At 37.9% G+C, this 18,272-nt stretch overlaps 1 protein-coding gene across 1 annotated transcript in view; it reads right to left on the reverse strand.

The window, feature by feature from the left end:
* TMTC2 (transmembrane O-mannosyltransferase targeting cadherins 2) overlaps nt 1–18,272 on the reverse strand; it is a 392,764-nt gene that overhangs the window by 224,702 nt on the left and 149,790 nt on the right. The window contains exon 2 of the mRNA XM_035002054.1: nt 17,050–17,620. Within this exon, the coding sequence (XP_034857945.1) occupies nt 17,050–17,620 (571 nt within the window). The remainder of the gene's footprint in view (nt 1–17,049; nt 17,621–18,272) is intronic.

Raw genomic sequence — 18,272 nt, forward strand, 5'->3', positions numbered from 1 at the left:
CCAATTGAACTATGCCACAACCACCAACGCACTGATCACCAAGCTATTAAAAAAAAAAAAGAAAAACACTGCCAAAGCCAATCACTTCATACCTACTCAGGAGGTAAACGCAGTAAGAAACACATCACCACTCCACCAACAACAACAACTCTAGGCCAAGAAAAAAAATTATTAAACTGGTATTTACTTTTCAACTTTTTTCCAGTGACAGCTCTTCTTCATGACGAAAGGGCTTGGCCTTTGAATTAAGAGCAATCAATAAATATCCTCAATATATCTTTCTAAGTCACTTGCAAAAAAAAAATCAAAGAAGATGAGGAAAAAGCAAAATTCAAGTACCCTTATATTACAAGCTAAATTTCAACTGAAGATATATTTTTACAGCTGCTATGAACTTCTAGAGCTGGTTATTCTTGGAAACCACCTTCTGCTTACTTGGGCTTCCTTTAGGGGGGAATTGTTACCAAAATTTACTTTGTATGATTATTTTGAATGAATTCGGTATCCAGAGAATAGTCATAGTGTTAAATCTGAAATCGAATTACTTTCAAAATTCTAGGGTACAGGATATCCAAGTAACACAAAGCAACACTGGAGATAACCTCTCAGTGAGTTCACTAGTACTCTGATAAAATATAAAGCAGGGAAATAGAGTAAAATCTTGTGCTCTCAGGGTAATCTTGGGCAAAGAGTACAACTCTAGGCTTCCTCAACTGTAAAAGAAGAAGGTTAATATCGTCTTGACAGAAGTTCATAGCATGTTCCCCTTATCTCTGAAATCACAACTTCTCTTCAAAAATAAAAATGAATGTAAAAGCCCTTTGTAAAATACATGCAATCTCTATGACATTGAATGATTCACCATACTATAAATACATTGTCCTTGACTTAATCTCTTTGGAGAGCCTGTATGATGTAATATACATGGGTTTATCAACTAAGTTACTAGATAGAGTCAGCAAACTATAGCCTGTGAGCCAAATCTGGTGCCTGATTTTAGATAAAGGTTTTTTTTTTAATTTTTTATTGTTATGTTAATCACCATACATTACAGGATTAGTTTTAGATGTAGTATTCCATGATTCATTGTTTGTGCATAACACCCAGTGCTCCATGCAGAACGTGCCCTCTTTAATACCCATCACCAGGCTAACCCATCCTCCCACCGAATGTTTGTCACCCTTTGAGATTGAGGATAAAGTCTGATGAGTTCACAGTCCAGATCATAGTTTGACACTTTATAGTATTATTTCTTTTAGTTCTCCTTGTTTTAAAAAAAATTTCCCTCGGGAGAATGGCAAATTCATTTTAGTATTTAAGGAAAATGCTATTTTTTTTTCATAGAAAACAGGATCAGAGTCCATTTCTAATACGGATAAACTGATAGCACAGTTAATGTAAAATGACATAAGGAAATGATGCAGACTAGAATAAAAAATTTAAAAAGTATGCTTTACTTCTGAGAGAATCCATTTCAGAAAATCAAGAGTTAACTGTTTTTAAGTTTACAAGATCATGAAAAAGATAAATATATACCCTCATGATAAAAGGGAGATATGGATGTATATTAATATAGGTAAACTGAAATAAAACACACAGCCCACTTCAGTTTGCAGTGAATACTTGGCCTTCGAAAACCATTATTATAAGTACTTTGGGATCTAATCTTTTGTTCGTGGGAATGTATAAGCACAATTAATCCATCTTTCCAGTCAGATTACTTCAAAGACAAAGAAAGCTATCAAAAGTTGTTTTTTTTTTAATTTAGCAATAAGATTATTTTTTAAATTATGATTAAACATAGTATGATATAATTTGCTTCTTGAAGTATCCCCCAAAACTCCCATATTAGGGAAAAGACCACTGTAGAGGCTAAATGACTTGTCCACAATTACACAACTAGCTAGTGGCAGAAACTGTGTGAGAGCCCAGGCCCCCTGACTAGAACCTCAGGATTTATGTCATTATGCCCTATGGCCGTACTTTTCACAGCATGTTCCCTTCTTCTCTGAAATCACAACTTCTCTCAAATGTCTAACATTTTTCAGAGGCTTTCGTGTAATTAACTTAGAAAAAGGCTACCAGCTGGATGCAAAGGTGTAGGTTCAAACAACCTCTATATAAATCTGATGTAAATCAGCAAATGTCTTAATGGCATATTAAATTTTTATAAAATCATTCTCCCATAATTAAGTTTATGTTATTGCTCTTTTAAAATTGCTCAGAAGTGAATTTGCCTCTAGGAAGCAAGCTGGGACAATTTTAGGATAGCCATTACATTAAAGGGGTAAAAAAAATATATATACTCCAAATTCAGTTCCATCTTTTAAATGTGTTTAGTTTGTCTAAAAATACATTTTTTTCCCCAAAAAGGTAAGGGAATGGAAATTGGTTTTATTCTAGATTTGACAAGCACCTTTACACTTTGATAAAACTCCTGGTCAAAGCTAAAAACAAGTCAATTATATGTACTTAAAACCTACTTACTTCTGCATGTGTCAGACATGTGTAACACACTGAGAGGCAAAGATATGGAAAAGAATAAGAAGTATCCAGATTCCTATTTCCACTGAAAACCACTGTTCCTCATTCAAGAGTCAAGGGTTGCATGTACTAAACACACAGCCAAAAAAGCAATCAAACATATCAGATTCTTACTCCAGAAAATTACATTTATGTAGGGGGGTCCATGATTCATCATACTTCTAAAAAATAAATAAATAAATAAGGATCCAAACACTCTGACATCAGATTCTCACTCCAGAAAACTGCATTTATGTAGGGGCCGATGATTTATCATAGTTTTAAAAAAAATGAAATAAGCAGTGTGACCCAAACATAACCCCAAAGAAGATACCTTGATTACCCAAACTTCATTACCAATTTGTTAAACAGTAAAAAAGACGTTCAAACAATATTAAAGACACAGTGAAAATATTCAGGGGTCTCAGTAAGACTTTAACCAGGTTTACTGACCCACATGGTTTAAGGTCACAACTTTTTTCTACAGATCGTCTTAAACTTGAAAAGTAAAAAATAAAACCTACATCTTTAAAAAACAAAACAAAATAAAACAGTAACTATCAGGTCTAAAGTCCCTTATCCTTAATTTCAAAATATGTAATTAAAAATACAGTAATAATTGCAGAAACTCGGTGAACATACTCAAAAAACAATAAACTGTACACTTTAAATGGTTCAATTTTATGATACGTGAATTATATCTCAGTAAAACTGTTACAAAGAAACAAAACTCCTGATTTAAGCTGACATGAGGTTATTAATAGTCTTTATTCCATTTATTGTAAATATTCATGTATTTCCCTTCGGAAATGCTAAATGTTTCTTACTTCAAAATGCTGCCATGTTACATAATAATTTACACACCCTATTACTTTTGAATAATTAAAAAAATATATCAGAATCAAATCTGGCCTCAGGCATTTTAGGTACTGAATCAGGGAACTTGTAGCCCTTTTTTTATATAAATAGAAGAAAGCTCATCCACATCAAACAAGACCTGACATCCTGCACAGCTTAGGACCCACTAAGACACACAGGAATCCTTGGCATCACACTGTTAGTTAATCTAAACTGTTTAATATTTTTAATGAAATTTGCAGGAAAAAGAGTTTTTATCTGAATTAAAAAACAACCTCTATGACACAGACTCATCTTTTCCCTTATAGAGCCATTAGAAATGCACTGCCTGTCCTGGGGACATAAATAAGTTAATATGGTTGATTAGCAATGATGCGACAGTATGAAATTCAGAGCCAAACCAAATACTTCAATGTGAACTGATTCCAAATAATTCTTTTTTTGCATGCTTTTGAGAAACACCATGCATTTCAGAGCAAGTAGCAGAAGTTGATAGGAGTTTCAGAAGCAAATCTATACCAGTTCAACCTCGAAGGGCATAAATATGTACGATGTGTCTCTCTCAAATCTGTTCAATGTAGTGCAAAACCACGGCAGACATGATATGCCCTTGCAGCCCAATGAGATGTTGAAGATCAAGCTCCAAATACCAAGGTCTCAATGTCAAGATCTCTGGGACAAGGGGATGCAAAAGAATAAAAGGATCCAGTCCTTGGTCTCAAGGAGGTTTCTAAACCAACTATACACAAACACACGTGCGCGCACACACACACACAATCAGTACTGTTCATCTAATACCTTAAATAATTAGACCACTTTTTACTTGAGGGAACTCAACGGCGAGACAATGACCTGCACTGGAAATGATCTGGATTTAGAATTAGCATTGCCTTTGAAATCCAGTCTCATGGCATGCTGATCAATTCGGGGGAGTTCATTCAACTTCTTGTAAAATGGAGTACAAAGAGTGACCCCACAGGGTAAATGGGATAGCTAAGTTAGAAAACAAATGTAAATTCCAAGAGAGCCAGAGTTTTGCCTGTTTTCACTACTTTGTCCTCAACATCTAGAATGGCACCTCCTATTAGAAGACATGTACCTATTTATCAAAAAATTAAAAAAAATTAAAAAGCATCTAGCAAATTTTGTAAGTTGACTCTGAACCTAAATGAAATGCACAAGCATCAAATGATTTTAACTTATAAAAATCTTTAAAAACAAAACAAACTAAAATCCTGGATGAGCTGAGCTATTTAATGTCATGACTTCTCTGTCACTCTCTCAGGCTCTTCCTTAACCAGGCTGAATTAATTTGCCAGACACATGTGCTTCTCTGGCACTTTCCGTGGAATTCTATTAGCACCTGATGCAGAGTGATAGGATCATTGTATAGATGTACTTCCTAGGGGCTGGGATAATATATTATCCATCTATGTATTTTTAGCACCCATACACTAACTGTTGCATATGGAAGAGAAGATATTTTGTATTTAAAGCTATTGTAAGTAAGCGGCATTGGTCCCAGGGCCAAGTAGTATGAGAATGGTTGTTTCTTTCATAATGCTCTTTGGATCTTCCACTTTAGCTACACTTGTATAAAAACAGTATTATGGGAAGACCATCCACCTTGGAGTCAGACATCTGGAATGAGATTCCTTCTCCAATTACATTCTCTCTGTGACTCCTTGGGCAAAATTACTTCTATAAACTTCAACTTCCTTAACTGTAAATGAGATTAATAATACCTACTCTCATAGAATGAACAAAATAATGCACAGAAGACACTTTGCTAGCACACTGTAAGCCCCGATAAATGGTGGTCATTACCATTATCACCACCAGCTCTGTGTATATGCAAATGAAAGCTAATGAATTCAAATCGGTTACTTCTTTTCCTCTTTGAACAATACGGAAGTCAGCCCAGCCCTGGAGAAGATTATACTGCAGAATGCAGAAGAATCAGAGACTACAAATTATCCTGTTCCCAAACCAGGAACTTCAGGCTGCTGCTTTGACAACTTAAATTCAGCGCTTTTGTCGCTCAGCCAGCCCATTTTTCAATTGGCATCTCTACATTTTCTCTTTTCTTGTCATTTTATTTCTGAAATACGCTCATTTCGGAATTATCCTCACTTTTGACATTACGGTTGTCACTGATTCCAATATTCACCCAACAGTGAGACACTAAACTCACATTGTATAGTCAAAAGGAACTCTGAATGTCTTTTAAGACATTACTGGTGGCATTTTTAAAATCCCACCACAGTCCTGGAATAAGTACCAGGGTAAATAACAACATACCCAGCTGATCTGTCTACTGCTGATGCCTAAAATTTCCCCTGCTCCTGAGTTAGTGCATGGTGACTTGGAGAAGAGGAAGAGGGTAGCAACAAAGAGCCGCCCCAATATATTTTTTTAATTCTCTACTTCTAGACCAGACTCAGGCTCCACATCATCAAAGACAAGATCCCTCTACTGAGGGGTATCCTACTTCAAACAGTAACACGCTGTTAGTAAAGGCAATTAACCAAATTAGGAAGAAAAACGCACTGTGTTTTTAGTCTCTTTGCGTTAGGTTTCTGGTAGCTACAAAAGTAAATATTCCATTTGAATGCAGGCTTAAATCAAGCTAGAGACCTAGATTGATAGCATGCAAATACTTAAGCACTTAACTGAAGGTAGTTGGGGATGGGGCAGGGATGGGGCGGGACCGGAAAAGGGGCCTGGGAGGAGGGAAACAGCAAAACAAAAAACTCAGTTTCAGAAGGTACTCTAGAATTATTAACAGAGCACAGAGAACCTAGGGTACAATAAGAAGGGCAGAATCTAATTAATGATGAACTGGAGGGATTGGGCACACAGGTCTCTTCATAGTCTGTAGTCTTAACTGACAAACAGAAAATGACTTCCATAGTAACAGTTTTCTACAAACTGAAGGCAAGAAGGCCAAGTATACAGTGAGAAGGCAACAGACCTGGGGGAGGAGGCTCTGTTCTCAAACAAGCCTGTGCCACACATTTGTGAAAAGAGAGGGGGTGGCATGTAGATAGTTTCCAATACCTCTCTCTAGCCACAAAACCTTAAGTTTTTATAAAAATTTATGATGTTCAATAATATTGTATGGGGGTATCAGATTCTCAGTGGACACATCAGTGGATCCCAAACGTGGCTTTTCATCAAAATCAGAGGGTGGGCATTTAAAAAGCGGTTTTTCTCCTGCAACCTCTCCACCAGCTCCCTGTCAATGCCTCAAAAACAAAAAAGCAAGTAGACCAAAAGATTCTGATTCAGTCGCTTCCAGTTTTGTGCTACAATCTCTGGTTTAAAACAGTCTCCCCACGAGAGGATGATCATCATCCCAGGTTGGACTATTCAAAGGAAACCCAGGATGAAATGAATCCTCAAATCTTTAAACAGTCGCCATCCCCCACCCAACCCCCGTACCATCTGTCAATTAGAGCAGATTTGTAAATACTGGATTTCCTAAAATCAAAACCAATTCTACTTATTATAGACTTGTCTCGGCAAGCCAAAGTTATGGGGATTTAGTTTTCTGTAAAAATAATTTGGTCTGAATTATTAAGGCATCCAAAATATACTTTTTTTAAGATTTTATTTATTTAGAAGAGAGAAAGAGTGAGTGAGAGAGAGCACAAGCCAGGGATGGGGAGAGGGGGAGAGGCAGAGGGAGAAACTGACCCCCCCCACCCCCTCCCCCGGCTGAGCAGGGAGCCTGATGCAATCCCCAGGACCCCAGGATCATGACCTGAGCCAAAGGCAGAAGCCTAACACACTGAGCCACCCAGACACCCTGGCATCCAAAATATTTTATAAAAATTTTTGGTAGCCAAAAACAGTATTGCTCTAAAAAACAAAACTTTTACTCTCTATTACCTCCTTAAGAGGTGGGGAAATAAACAAATGAACAACAACATCAAGAAAAAAACCAGCCTCAATGTTTCCCTGAAAAGGTTTGTTATAACAGATTCTGGAATCAGCTGCAACAATATTGCCTGCCAGGTTTGGGGAAGAACGAGATTAACATTCACCTTAAGGTGATAACCGTGCGTCCCCTTTCTTCCAGAGAATGAGACTTGAATGCTGCAAGCTATTGCAGCTACTGAACCAATCTTCCTTACTATAAACCTGGCTAAAGGAAATATATAGGCAACTGGGTGTTGGGGAGGAGAACAGGAAAGCCCGGCTGCCCTCCATTTCCAGATACATAAGCAACAGCACCATCCTGAGCCTGAAGGGGAAAAAACCAGGCTATGAAAATAGGAGTGGATGGGAAGATATTAACAGTGAAGAAACATTAAGGAATGACTTCAACATACTTGTTTTCAATCAGTTAAACAAAAGATAAATTATCAAATTGTGTTGTTCAGAAGAATTATCCTTGCAAAAGAATTTTGTTTCTCCATATTCTTTACATCGTCAGCAGTGGTGAACGGGATCGCAAACACTCCATTTCTTGATTGACATTTCATCCTGCATCCCATGAGAAAAGCCACAACTACACTGAGTTCTGCAAAATAACACATACAAAGTTCACTACCATTGAAATGTTGTGGAAACGCAGTAAAACGCTGATGACCATGATGATATTTCTACAGGAACGGAACTGGGCGGAAAAGTGTACATTTACCATCTTCATACCTAACAACCCTGCGAGGCAAATATTATATTCCTATTTTACAGACCATGTAACTGATGTTCAAGACGTTCAGTAATTTATCCAAGGTCACAGTAACTTAAATCTAAATCTAAAGGCTCCAGTCCTATGGTTTTTCCACAGCAACCTTAGCACCCCTGCATGAGAGGATTAGCCAAACACCCAGTGGTTATTCAAAGTAAGCAGCAGTTGTTTTTATACTATTAGACAATGAATGAGTAAGCAGCAGTTGTTTTATACTATTAGATACGATGTCATGAGATCTTAAGAAGACAGAAACTACACTCAATGGAACACGGAAACTGGAAAATTTTTGCCTGACTTCAAGTAAGAATAAAAATTCTATGTAATTTGGAGTTTGCTATTTCATAAAAGTTATGGGAATACATTCAAATCATTCACGTATAATCTTAGTGTAATCTGACTACAGTATATAAGCATGTATTTATACAGTTTATTCTAATGGGACATGCAACAGACACACAAACACAAAAACCCTTTTGAAGGGGAGGGGACAGAGCTTACACATTAAAAGCTAAAATAATGCCCTCAAAAGGGCTAGGTTGATACTACTAACAGGTATAACAACTCAAAATTCACAGAATTAAAATATTAAGTTTTTCTTCTTTTCGTTTTTATATACGCAAACTATATTTTTAAATACAACTGATACTGCATTTAATCAAGAACTCTAGTAAATGTACTTGGTATGTAGTTATGTTTAGCAATATTTTAATGGAAATTCTAAATGTATTTTCCATTTCTTCTCTTACTAAAAACTAAGTCATTTGTTTTTAAATGTCCTTCAGTTTTCTCATGTTGTCCCTGCTGTTTGCTTTGAATCTTACATTAATTATGAGCAAAATGACAACCACATACCAAGTGCAGGCATTGTAGATTCCCCTATCATATCAGAGAAGGATTATCATTTCTGCATTTTACTTGATCTCCTGAAATTAAATGAATAAACATGTGGAGAAAGAAAGAAAGTGTCCTTTGGAACTGAAACACTGGCTTCACTAATCAAGGCCATAATTATTGAGGAAACATGTATTAAATTCTGAATTCATGCTATTTCACTTGATGCAAGTGTTATAATCAGACCAACAGAGCATGCAGGCGCCATCTGGGTGCCACAGAGTTGTAAAGACAAACCCAGAGAGCAAGGGCACATTGACCTTCCCAGCACCACATCATTGCACATTTTGGCATGCCTGTTTTCCCCTTTTAATTTCTTACCATTCTTTTTTGGAAAAAGGAACACTGTGATCAGGAGGTATGAAACCGGATGTAAACAATAAAACATATACTGCCTCGAAAGCTTACTGTACTAAAACATTTCATAACTATTTTATAAACTATCAATGAATTTGATTTCACACTCAGTTTTATCCGCCTCACCTCCTATCCCAATCATGCCTTTTAAGGAATCTCTAATGCATTCCTGGAATCTGTCTTTCTATAGCTTAAATTTCATTTGAAAAGTCAACACTCAATTAGCATTCCCATTGTTCCAAGTATTTAAGACAGGAATCTGACTTCTAGGCAATGACAACGATTTGAAATTTGTGCAGACCACATCGTTTTTCTGTGAAATTGAGAGTACTGAGTTGAATATGAGTAACCACATAATCATGAGATCCCCATCAGTCAATCTGATTCCTCTGAGGCAGCAGGTTATCGAAAATGGAGCCGAGTGATGTAATATGGATCCCAGACAGTGTTATGAGAACAGCATAGATGATTTCAATGAGACTCATTATTTATTCATCACATGGTCCAATTTCGTGTCATTTTCACTGATGGTATACTGTGTTAACTGGCTGAAATGCAATGCTGATAGAGTATTTTATTCTGGATTGTAAAAAGAACCATTTTGAAAAATGTTTCTGTCTCCCTGTAAGAAGGAATGCAAAACAAAGAGGGATTTTGTAATTGTGGCCACTCACTGTAACATTTGAACATCGTTCAGCAATGCTGAAGAATAGACACAGGAGAAAGCCCTAAAGGACTCCCTGTTTTTCTCATCAGGAGTATATAATAATATGCTAGATACCATAGAGTAAAAAGTAAAGTAATCTAGTCTTCGAAAAATAACTGCTTTTTTTTTTTAATGCTAAAGAACGAGATAATGCTGGCAGGAAACATGCTCACTGAATGAGATAAACCTCCTGAATCTGATTTGGTCTCATCACCAAAGGGACCCACTCTCAGGTCTGTTCCCAGGGAAGGTCAGAGAAAAAAATCTCCCAAGGGGCAAAATGGAGCTAGCCTGTATGTTCTCAAACTTCTCCCATGTACCAGTCAAAACACAAGCATGTTTAAAAACCATGCAATGTCTCCCAACATTGTTGGGGCCATAACGTATCTTAAAAGGTTCCTACATCATTATACATACTAACTCTCTCAACCCGCCTTTCCCATTCATTTTTCTCTGTAAATTCATGCACTCTATGTATCTGCTGAAACCACTGCTCAGTGGTCCCCGTAACTTCCCGTGAGTTTCCCTCTGTGCAATGCTCATGCTCTACCCTCCACTTTCCCTGGCCTCTCCAATTATAAATGTCTATATCTGAACCACTCTTCGGGGTCTTGCTCAAATGTCTCTGTTCCTGATCCCCTCAGCAGAAAGCACAACCCCCCTTCCTTGAAACTGCGCTAGCACTCCCAGTGCCTCCTTTATAACCTCATTACTTTCCAGCTTGAATTTCAGTTCTGCATTTACATGCACTACTCTCAACTTCCTAGCTTACTCTAAAATGTCCTTAAGGGCAGAATTTTGTCAATTCATCTTTAAATCCACACATCACCTAATACAGTGTCTTGCACAAAGATGACTCTTTAAAAAAAAAAAAGTAATTTGTGAATAGACTGCTGTTTCACGTATTAACACTCTTAATGCAAGCATTACATGAACTTACAAGAGTAGTCAGCTTCCAAATTTCAATTATTCAGCTTGCACCTAAACTGTAACCAAAATACAGAATCATCTTAAATCAGCTGAGCAGAGAGGCCAACCTGCAGAAATAAATTACCTTCTTAATCTCTGACTTTTTGAGTAAAATATTTTTGAACCTCGACTTTTATTTGTTGTATTATCTGGTTAGCAGTGCTGGCAGCTGTTCAAAGTTTTAAAGTAACTATAGGTCATGAATATTAAATGCTACAACAAGTTCACTGGGATGAATTCCAAATTCATTTGTAAGTACATGACAAATAGTCAGCCCTCCAGTTTCAATAATGCGAGGAAATACTGTGATCAGAATCAGAGTATCTTGTTGTATCTGGATCCTCACAAAGTCAAGTGTAAGGCAAGAGAAGGGAAAGAAAATCATAAGAAAGTGGGAACACTACTTGAAGTAGAGTGGCACAGATGTTGATTGAAGAAAAATCAGAAACAGCAAATATATCATATTTCATTGAGCACAATCAATATGAGAGTCACATCTTGAGTAAAACCACAACCTAGTCTAGAAAGCAAAGGGACAAAGCTATAAATGATGACATATTCCGCCAATGCCATCCCCAGCAGCTAATCAAATAAAAAAGCACATGTGCTTCAATGTGCAAATACCTGGAGGCTCTGTACCTCCCTTTCCATGCCCTTCTATACAGGGGGAGTCACGCAAACTAGATGTACAAAAGCACCACATTTAGTATCTTCAGTGTTCCAATGGTGACAAACCAAAAACCTTCAACAGAACATAAGCCCCCACCCTCAGAAACCATTCTCAAGGTAACCCTGTAAATGGTTTGGAAATATAGGATTATTTGTTTGCGTCTGACCACTACATCCTGATGTAGAACCAAGCTTATACGTAACATCCAAGATAAACTTTTTCACCATAGGCAACCTCCACCATTCACATCCCGCTTAGCATTAAAATTAAAAAGTTATTTCTAGACTCATTTTCCAAAAGTGGCAATGCCTCCCCATTTCCTCTCTCATAATATAGTCTCTTCATTTTGTTTACGTGAAATAGCACTATAAAATTTAATTTTAAGAAAAGGAAGTTGTCTAGATAATGTACACCTTAGAAGCAACCATAGCAAAGCAGAGATAGTCATCTTATAGAAATTCTTAAAAGATCAAACAAGGGGCCCCTGGGTGGCTCAGTCGGTTAAGTGGCTGCCTTCAGCTCAGGTCATGATCCCAGGGTCCTGGGATCGAGCCCCGCATTGGGCTCCCTGCTCAGCAGGAAGCCTGCTTCTCCCTCTCCCACTCCCCCTACTTGTATTCCCTCTCTTGCTGTCTCTCTCTGTCAAATAAATAAATAAAATCTTTAAAAAAAAAAAGATCAAACAAAAAGGGCTTCATTTTCCCAAGCCAATTTGGGCTATTATTAGAATTGTTACACTGGTTTTCAGATTTACTTTTTTTTCTCCACCTGTAACTGAATAAGTGATTATGAGGCTAATAAAGGGAAAAAAGATGTTTCCACATTAAAACAGTTAACAGATGTTAAATAAGCACAGAAAATGGCCACTAGGCAAGCAATGACTGATGTTTGGTAAGGAAGAAAAATGTTGCTTTTGCTGATTTTATTACCCATGTACCTCCCGGGGTCATGGGAGACTTGTAAAACATTTTGTGGGCAGATAAAAGTCAAGCATTTATTTGCTTCAAGGGTTCTTCACCCCCTCCTTACTTTTGACCACATAAAACTAAGTAAGTGAAAGTCATCTAAGAAAGGCTAAAACAATCATTTGACGAGAAGGCAAGAAAACTTATTTTTTGACATTTTTCTGACATGCATTTCTTCCAGTTCTACCCTCCAGACCCCACTAACCAGGAATGAAATCCTCATTGTACAAAGGGAAGAGGATAGGATTTTACTTTAATATTTCAGGCACATATTATTCCAAGACAAATCTGAAACAAGTGTGAATTCAATAATTTCCTGAGTACCTACTATGTGCCAGATGGTGTGCTAGATGCCAAAGATAATGTAGGAAACACCTTAAATAGAATGCTGAAGTTAAGAACTAGGAACATTCAAACATTTTAAGATGGTTATGAACACTCATTTTGTTCATACATGTTTCTGAAGATTTTATATTTGGTGTTTTCTTACAAATCCCCCTAACTATTGACAACTGTATTATTGTATTATTTCATGTCATATTCAACCAGACTACTTTGTAAGTCATGCTATCTCAATTAGCACTTATTATATAAGTTAAATGTGTTTATGTTTTTATATATTCAGAATAGTGCCTAGCACATAAAGACTCTATGTGTTTATTAAATACTAAATAAAATATCTATGATATGCCAGGTCCTTACTATTTTTCACATACTTCAAAGAAACAGAAAACTTGCATATTTCCTTTGCAGAAATGAGAAAGCCTTTTATATAATATGGACATATGCATCATCTGCGTGAATCTTAGAAGTAAAAAAATGGCAGCCAAGAATTCTGGCCAAATTCAGCTATCCCAAGGATTTTGGCTGGCCCAAACAGGGTTTGTTTTTAAATCAGTAACCAATATTAAGTAACAATAAATGTCATTGAAAAATCCAGAGGTCTGTCTTTCTAGAGAAATCCCCAACTCTCCCAAACCCAAGTCTGTATTTCCTTATTTCAGTAATAGGATGAAAAGGAGTCCCAGAGGTGGGCATAATCTTGCTTCCACCAGTCCCTTCTGCCTGGCCCTGGTGCACATTTGAGTTTGGGGGCCAGGATCTAACACTCTGAAGAAAGAAGCTGAGTGTGACTGCTATGAGAAAAACATTACTGACGAAACTATCAAAACAAAGAGCTTTGCCCCTCTGGTCCTAATAATTTCCAGCTTTAAGAGGACCACCATTTTGGGATTTGAGTACCTGGCTAGTTCACTGGTTTGCATAATAGAGTTAAACATTTGTGCACTGGAGTTTTCTGTTTATATAAAAGTTATGTTTTAATAGGGCAGGGAAGTTTATTTCATCTGGCAAACCATGATGTGGAGTTAATTGGTAAGATATTTAAGATGATTTATTCTTTTAAGGTTGAAAAGGACCTTCTAAAGTCTTTTGAATTCACTTCCTTCAGAGTCTCTTCTAACTCACCCCAGGCATAGAAATCTATATATTATAAAGACAGAATATGGAATTTTCTATAACTTCCATATGTAATCTATGCCAGTGTTTACAAGCCCCATAGTCATAAAATTCTAAATGAAAAGTTTTTGCTTAAATATCCATGCTTCAGCTTTGGTCGATTCCTAATTCATATGCTTTCAAAACCACTGTATGTTTAAAGACTAACAGAAGTTTATCTTTTGGCCTTCTCTTCCTTAAAATAAAGAATTACAGTTTCCAATGATATTTCTTCTTTCTCTTCAACTAATATGTATCAGGTGCCTTCCAAACACTGGGCACCAAGCTCACAATGGACGCCCTACAATTTCATATAATCTTCACATCTCTAAGAGCCAACATTCAAGGTCTCCATTTCCAGATAAAGAAACATCACTGAATTAGCCCAAGGTTACTCAGCCAGTGTGAGTTAATATTTGATTCCATACTCTTTTATTCTCTTCTAGGGAAGTCATCTGACGTTACATCTGTTCATTCGTCTTCACACCTTCACAATATAGTAAAATCACCGCTAGACACGCACAAATATGTGTTCTAGTTCTAGTGATTCTATTTTCTGGGTGACCTTCACATCCCTGGTTCTCTACACCTTAAGCTGGAAATAAGGGGAATGGCATGGATGGTCTCTATAGTCTCTTGAAAATCTATACAATCTGTTACTGAAATGTTCTCATTAAGCTCATTGGCCCAAAACCTGAGAATGAAAGAAAGTGTGTGCTTGAGATAGCAACTTTCACATGAAGTGTTTTGCTGCCCCAACTACTTCCCTTGCCCACAAGCAGTGGCTGCCAGACAGTCTAGGCAAGTTTCCATTTGGAAACTTCTCAGGACATTGAATCTTCAAAGTGTTAAGTCCTTTCCCATGGCCCGGGGGGAACCTCACACTCTCTACTGCTAGGAGTTCCTTTGCTGGTGACATTTCTCATTTTCTTAAGCAGGACGCTCAGTTACATTTTAATTTGGATAAACAAAGAATAAGTTCTTATTATAGGTATGTCCCAAATATTGTATGGGACACAGTCATACTAAGGATCTCTATCAGCAACTCTGTCCTTGAAAATACACTTAGAGAACTGAAAATTTCTTAGAAAGGGACTTCAGAAGGTCCTAAAAGCAAGTCCTGAATTGATATACCAAGATAACTTCCTAATTCATAAGATGGTAAAATGGAAATTCTGTAGAATGTTGAACCATAATGTTTCACAAGTTATCAATGCGAGCGTCTAGATCCTCAGATAGGTCTCTCTCCCATCACCAGATAGGTCTCTCTCCCTCCGTATGACAAGGACCATTATTTATATGTATTCTCTCTACTATTTCCAGTAAAACAGAAAAGCTTGCTATTGTTGTTGATATGGCTTTAAAACAAAAGAAAAAATATTTCTCTCCCTAAATCTTCCTGAAGAAATAATTAAAATTGATTTGAAATTAAGAGTTTGGCTTTCAAAAGACCGTTGTTTTTAGGCATCAAACTCGACCCAACCATAGTTTTCTTTTAAAGTTTCAGCATAGGGGTGCCTGGGTGGCTCAGTCGTTAAGCGTCTGCCTTTGGCTCAGGTCATGATCCCGGGTCCTGGGATCGAGCCCTGCATCGGGCTCCCTGCTCGGCGGGAAGCCTGCTTCTCCCTCTCCCACTCCTCCCCCTGCTTGTGTTCCCTCTTTCGCTGTATCTCTCTCTGTCAAATAAATAAATAAATAAAAATCTTAAAAAAAATAAAATAAAATAAAGTTTCAGCATATAACTGAAATCACAAAAGAACTTCATTTAGCACTAGATACTTGAGTTCTAACTGAAAAGGTTATGCTTCCTCACAGAACAGAAGCACAGCAGTAAATTACCCTGCCTACTAAGTGAAAAAAAAAGTCATTTAAAAATAATAATAATAAATGTTCCTATTTCCCTCAATTTTTTCTTCACTTCAATTTCTTCCCAATTTGATTTTAAATAAAATTGAGAATTAAGGGCAGGGGAAAAGTAGCCAAAACTAGAAAACTTGACAGCATTCCTGATCAGGGTAAGCATCCAAAACCGTCACTCCTCACTTAAGTGTTCAAAAGGAAGGAGGAGCTGGCCTAAAACATGACCAAGATTTGCAAACACTGGTCAAGTTCACCCCTTACACTAAAAGGCAAAGCAAGGCTAAGTTTATTATGAATGAGAGAGGATGGGGAAACCAGAAGGAGGCGGTTTCCCAACATACCTCTGTCTGCCCAATGCCTCCCCCTAAAACTGGTTCTCTTTAGGTGGATGGGATCTGAAAGCGCTTCTGTGACCTTCAAACAACATTGCATTTGAAACCATTAGGCAATACAGAAGAGCAAATATTAAGCCCTGAGGCAAAGGCCTTAATTGGCCTCAGGGCAAAACCTATACTCATCTTTCTGTTTTGACTCTTGAATTCCTATTCACTACAACAAGGAAACGGTGAAGATGATTCACTGTTGAAGAATCTGAGTTCCCAGCTCACGGCAGAGAAGGGCTGTTTTCCAAAGTCAGATCAGGAAAAGTACTATTAACAAATGGCAGAGGATTTCCCCTCTGTAGAGTTCAGCATCTGGCTCTATTATGAGCTCTGATATTTTTACAAATACACATTACAGGCAATTTACTGGATTACAGAGAATTGGGGCCGAAATAAAGAATGAATAAAAATAAATAATAAAGGTCCTTAAACCTTACCAGGCAAAAATGCCCTTCTACCCACTTTGAAATCATGAAAATAAGTTAAGAAACCCAAGAAATAAAACAATCCATGAATGAAACACATGTTAGTAGAGAAAGGTCGAAAAAGACACTTCCACTTACTGAAGATCAAAACGTAACTTATTTTAGATTCTCTTTGAAAAGGAACAAATTTGCTTTTTGGAGACTGCTCAGTAACCCAATGCTCGAGTGCCAACAATCACTTACTTTGTAGATGGTGGGTAAGATCTGTTTCATTTTCAGCCTGTGAAAGACAAAGACATCATAAACTGCGGACACGGCGAGCACAGTCACTCCTTGTTCCTTCCACAGCATGCTGCAGCCTGCGCACAGCCCCGTCCCCAGGAACCAGCCCCAAGTCCTGGCTGAGTAGCCTCTTGTAGAACAGTGTTTCATGTAGCAGAGCAAGGACAGGAGAAAGAAGAGACTGGCCCCGACGTCGGCCCGGCCCACGATTCCCGCCACTGCCTCGGTGTGGATGGGGTGAGAGGCGAACATCAAGCCCGCCATGAAGGTCCAGTATCCGTCCCCAAGGAGGATCTTGGAGAAGCTTGTGAAGACACCAGTGACCGCCGCATGCAGCAGGACATTGACGAGGTGATAGCTCCAGGGATTCAGCCCTCCGATGGCATGGTTCAGGCGAAAAGAGAGAGTGCAGAGTGGCCGGTAGGATTTATGGCTGCCACTGTGGGTTAGAAGAGTCCCCCAAAAATCATTGTAGAAAATGTGCGTCCATGGAGTTTCTGGGAGAAGGTCTTGATTAGTCTTGATAGCACGGCTAAAAAACAAAATGTTTTTTAAAAAATCAAATATAAAATATGGAAAGAAAAAAAAAAGAAAATACAGTTGACCCTTGACCTACATGGGGGTTAGGGACGCCGACCCTCGTGCAGTTGAAAATCCAAGTATAACTTTTGACTCCCCAAAAACTTAACCAGAGGCCAACCAGAGGCCTTACCGATAACACGGGCAGTTGACTAACACATATTTTATATGTGGCATGTATTATATACTGTAGTCTTAAAATAAGGTAAGCTAATGAAAATGTTATTAAGAAAATCATAAGGAACAGGACAACTGGGTGGTTCAGTCAGTTAAGTGTCTGCCTTCGGCTCAGGTCATAATCCCAGGGTCCTGGGATCAAGTCCTGCATCTGGCTCCCCGCTCAGCGGGTCGGGGGGGGGAGTCTGCTTCTCCCTCTCCCACTGCCCCTCACCCCCGCTCATGTACACACACACGTGTGCGCTCATTCTCTCTCACAATCTAAAAAAAAGAAGAAGAAAATCATAAGAGAAAAGGCATTTACAGTACTGTATTTGTTGGAAAAAAAAAATCTGTGTAGAAGTGGACCCATGCAATTTAAACCTGTGGTGTTCAAGGGTCAACTCTATGTGATATTGCTAAGATACCACCTTCCCGGGAGCTGTTGT

This window comes from Mirounga leonina, unplaced genomic scaffold (assembly GCF_011800145.1).
Source record: "Mirounga leonina isolate KUSES-001 unplaced genomic scaffold, KU_Mleo_1.0 Mir_126, whole genome shotgun sequence".
Taxonomy (NCBI): Eukaryota; Metazoa; Chordata; class Mammalia; order Carnivora; family Phocidae; genus Mirounga; species Mirounga leonina.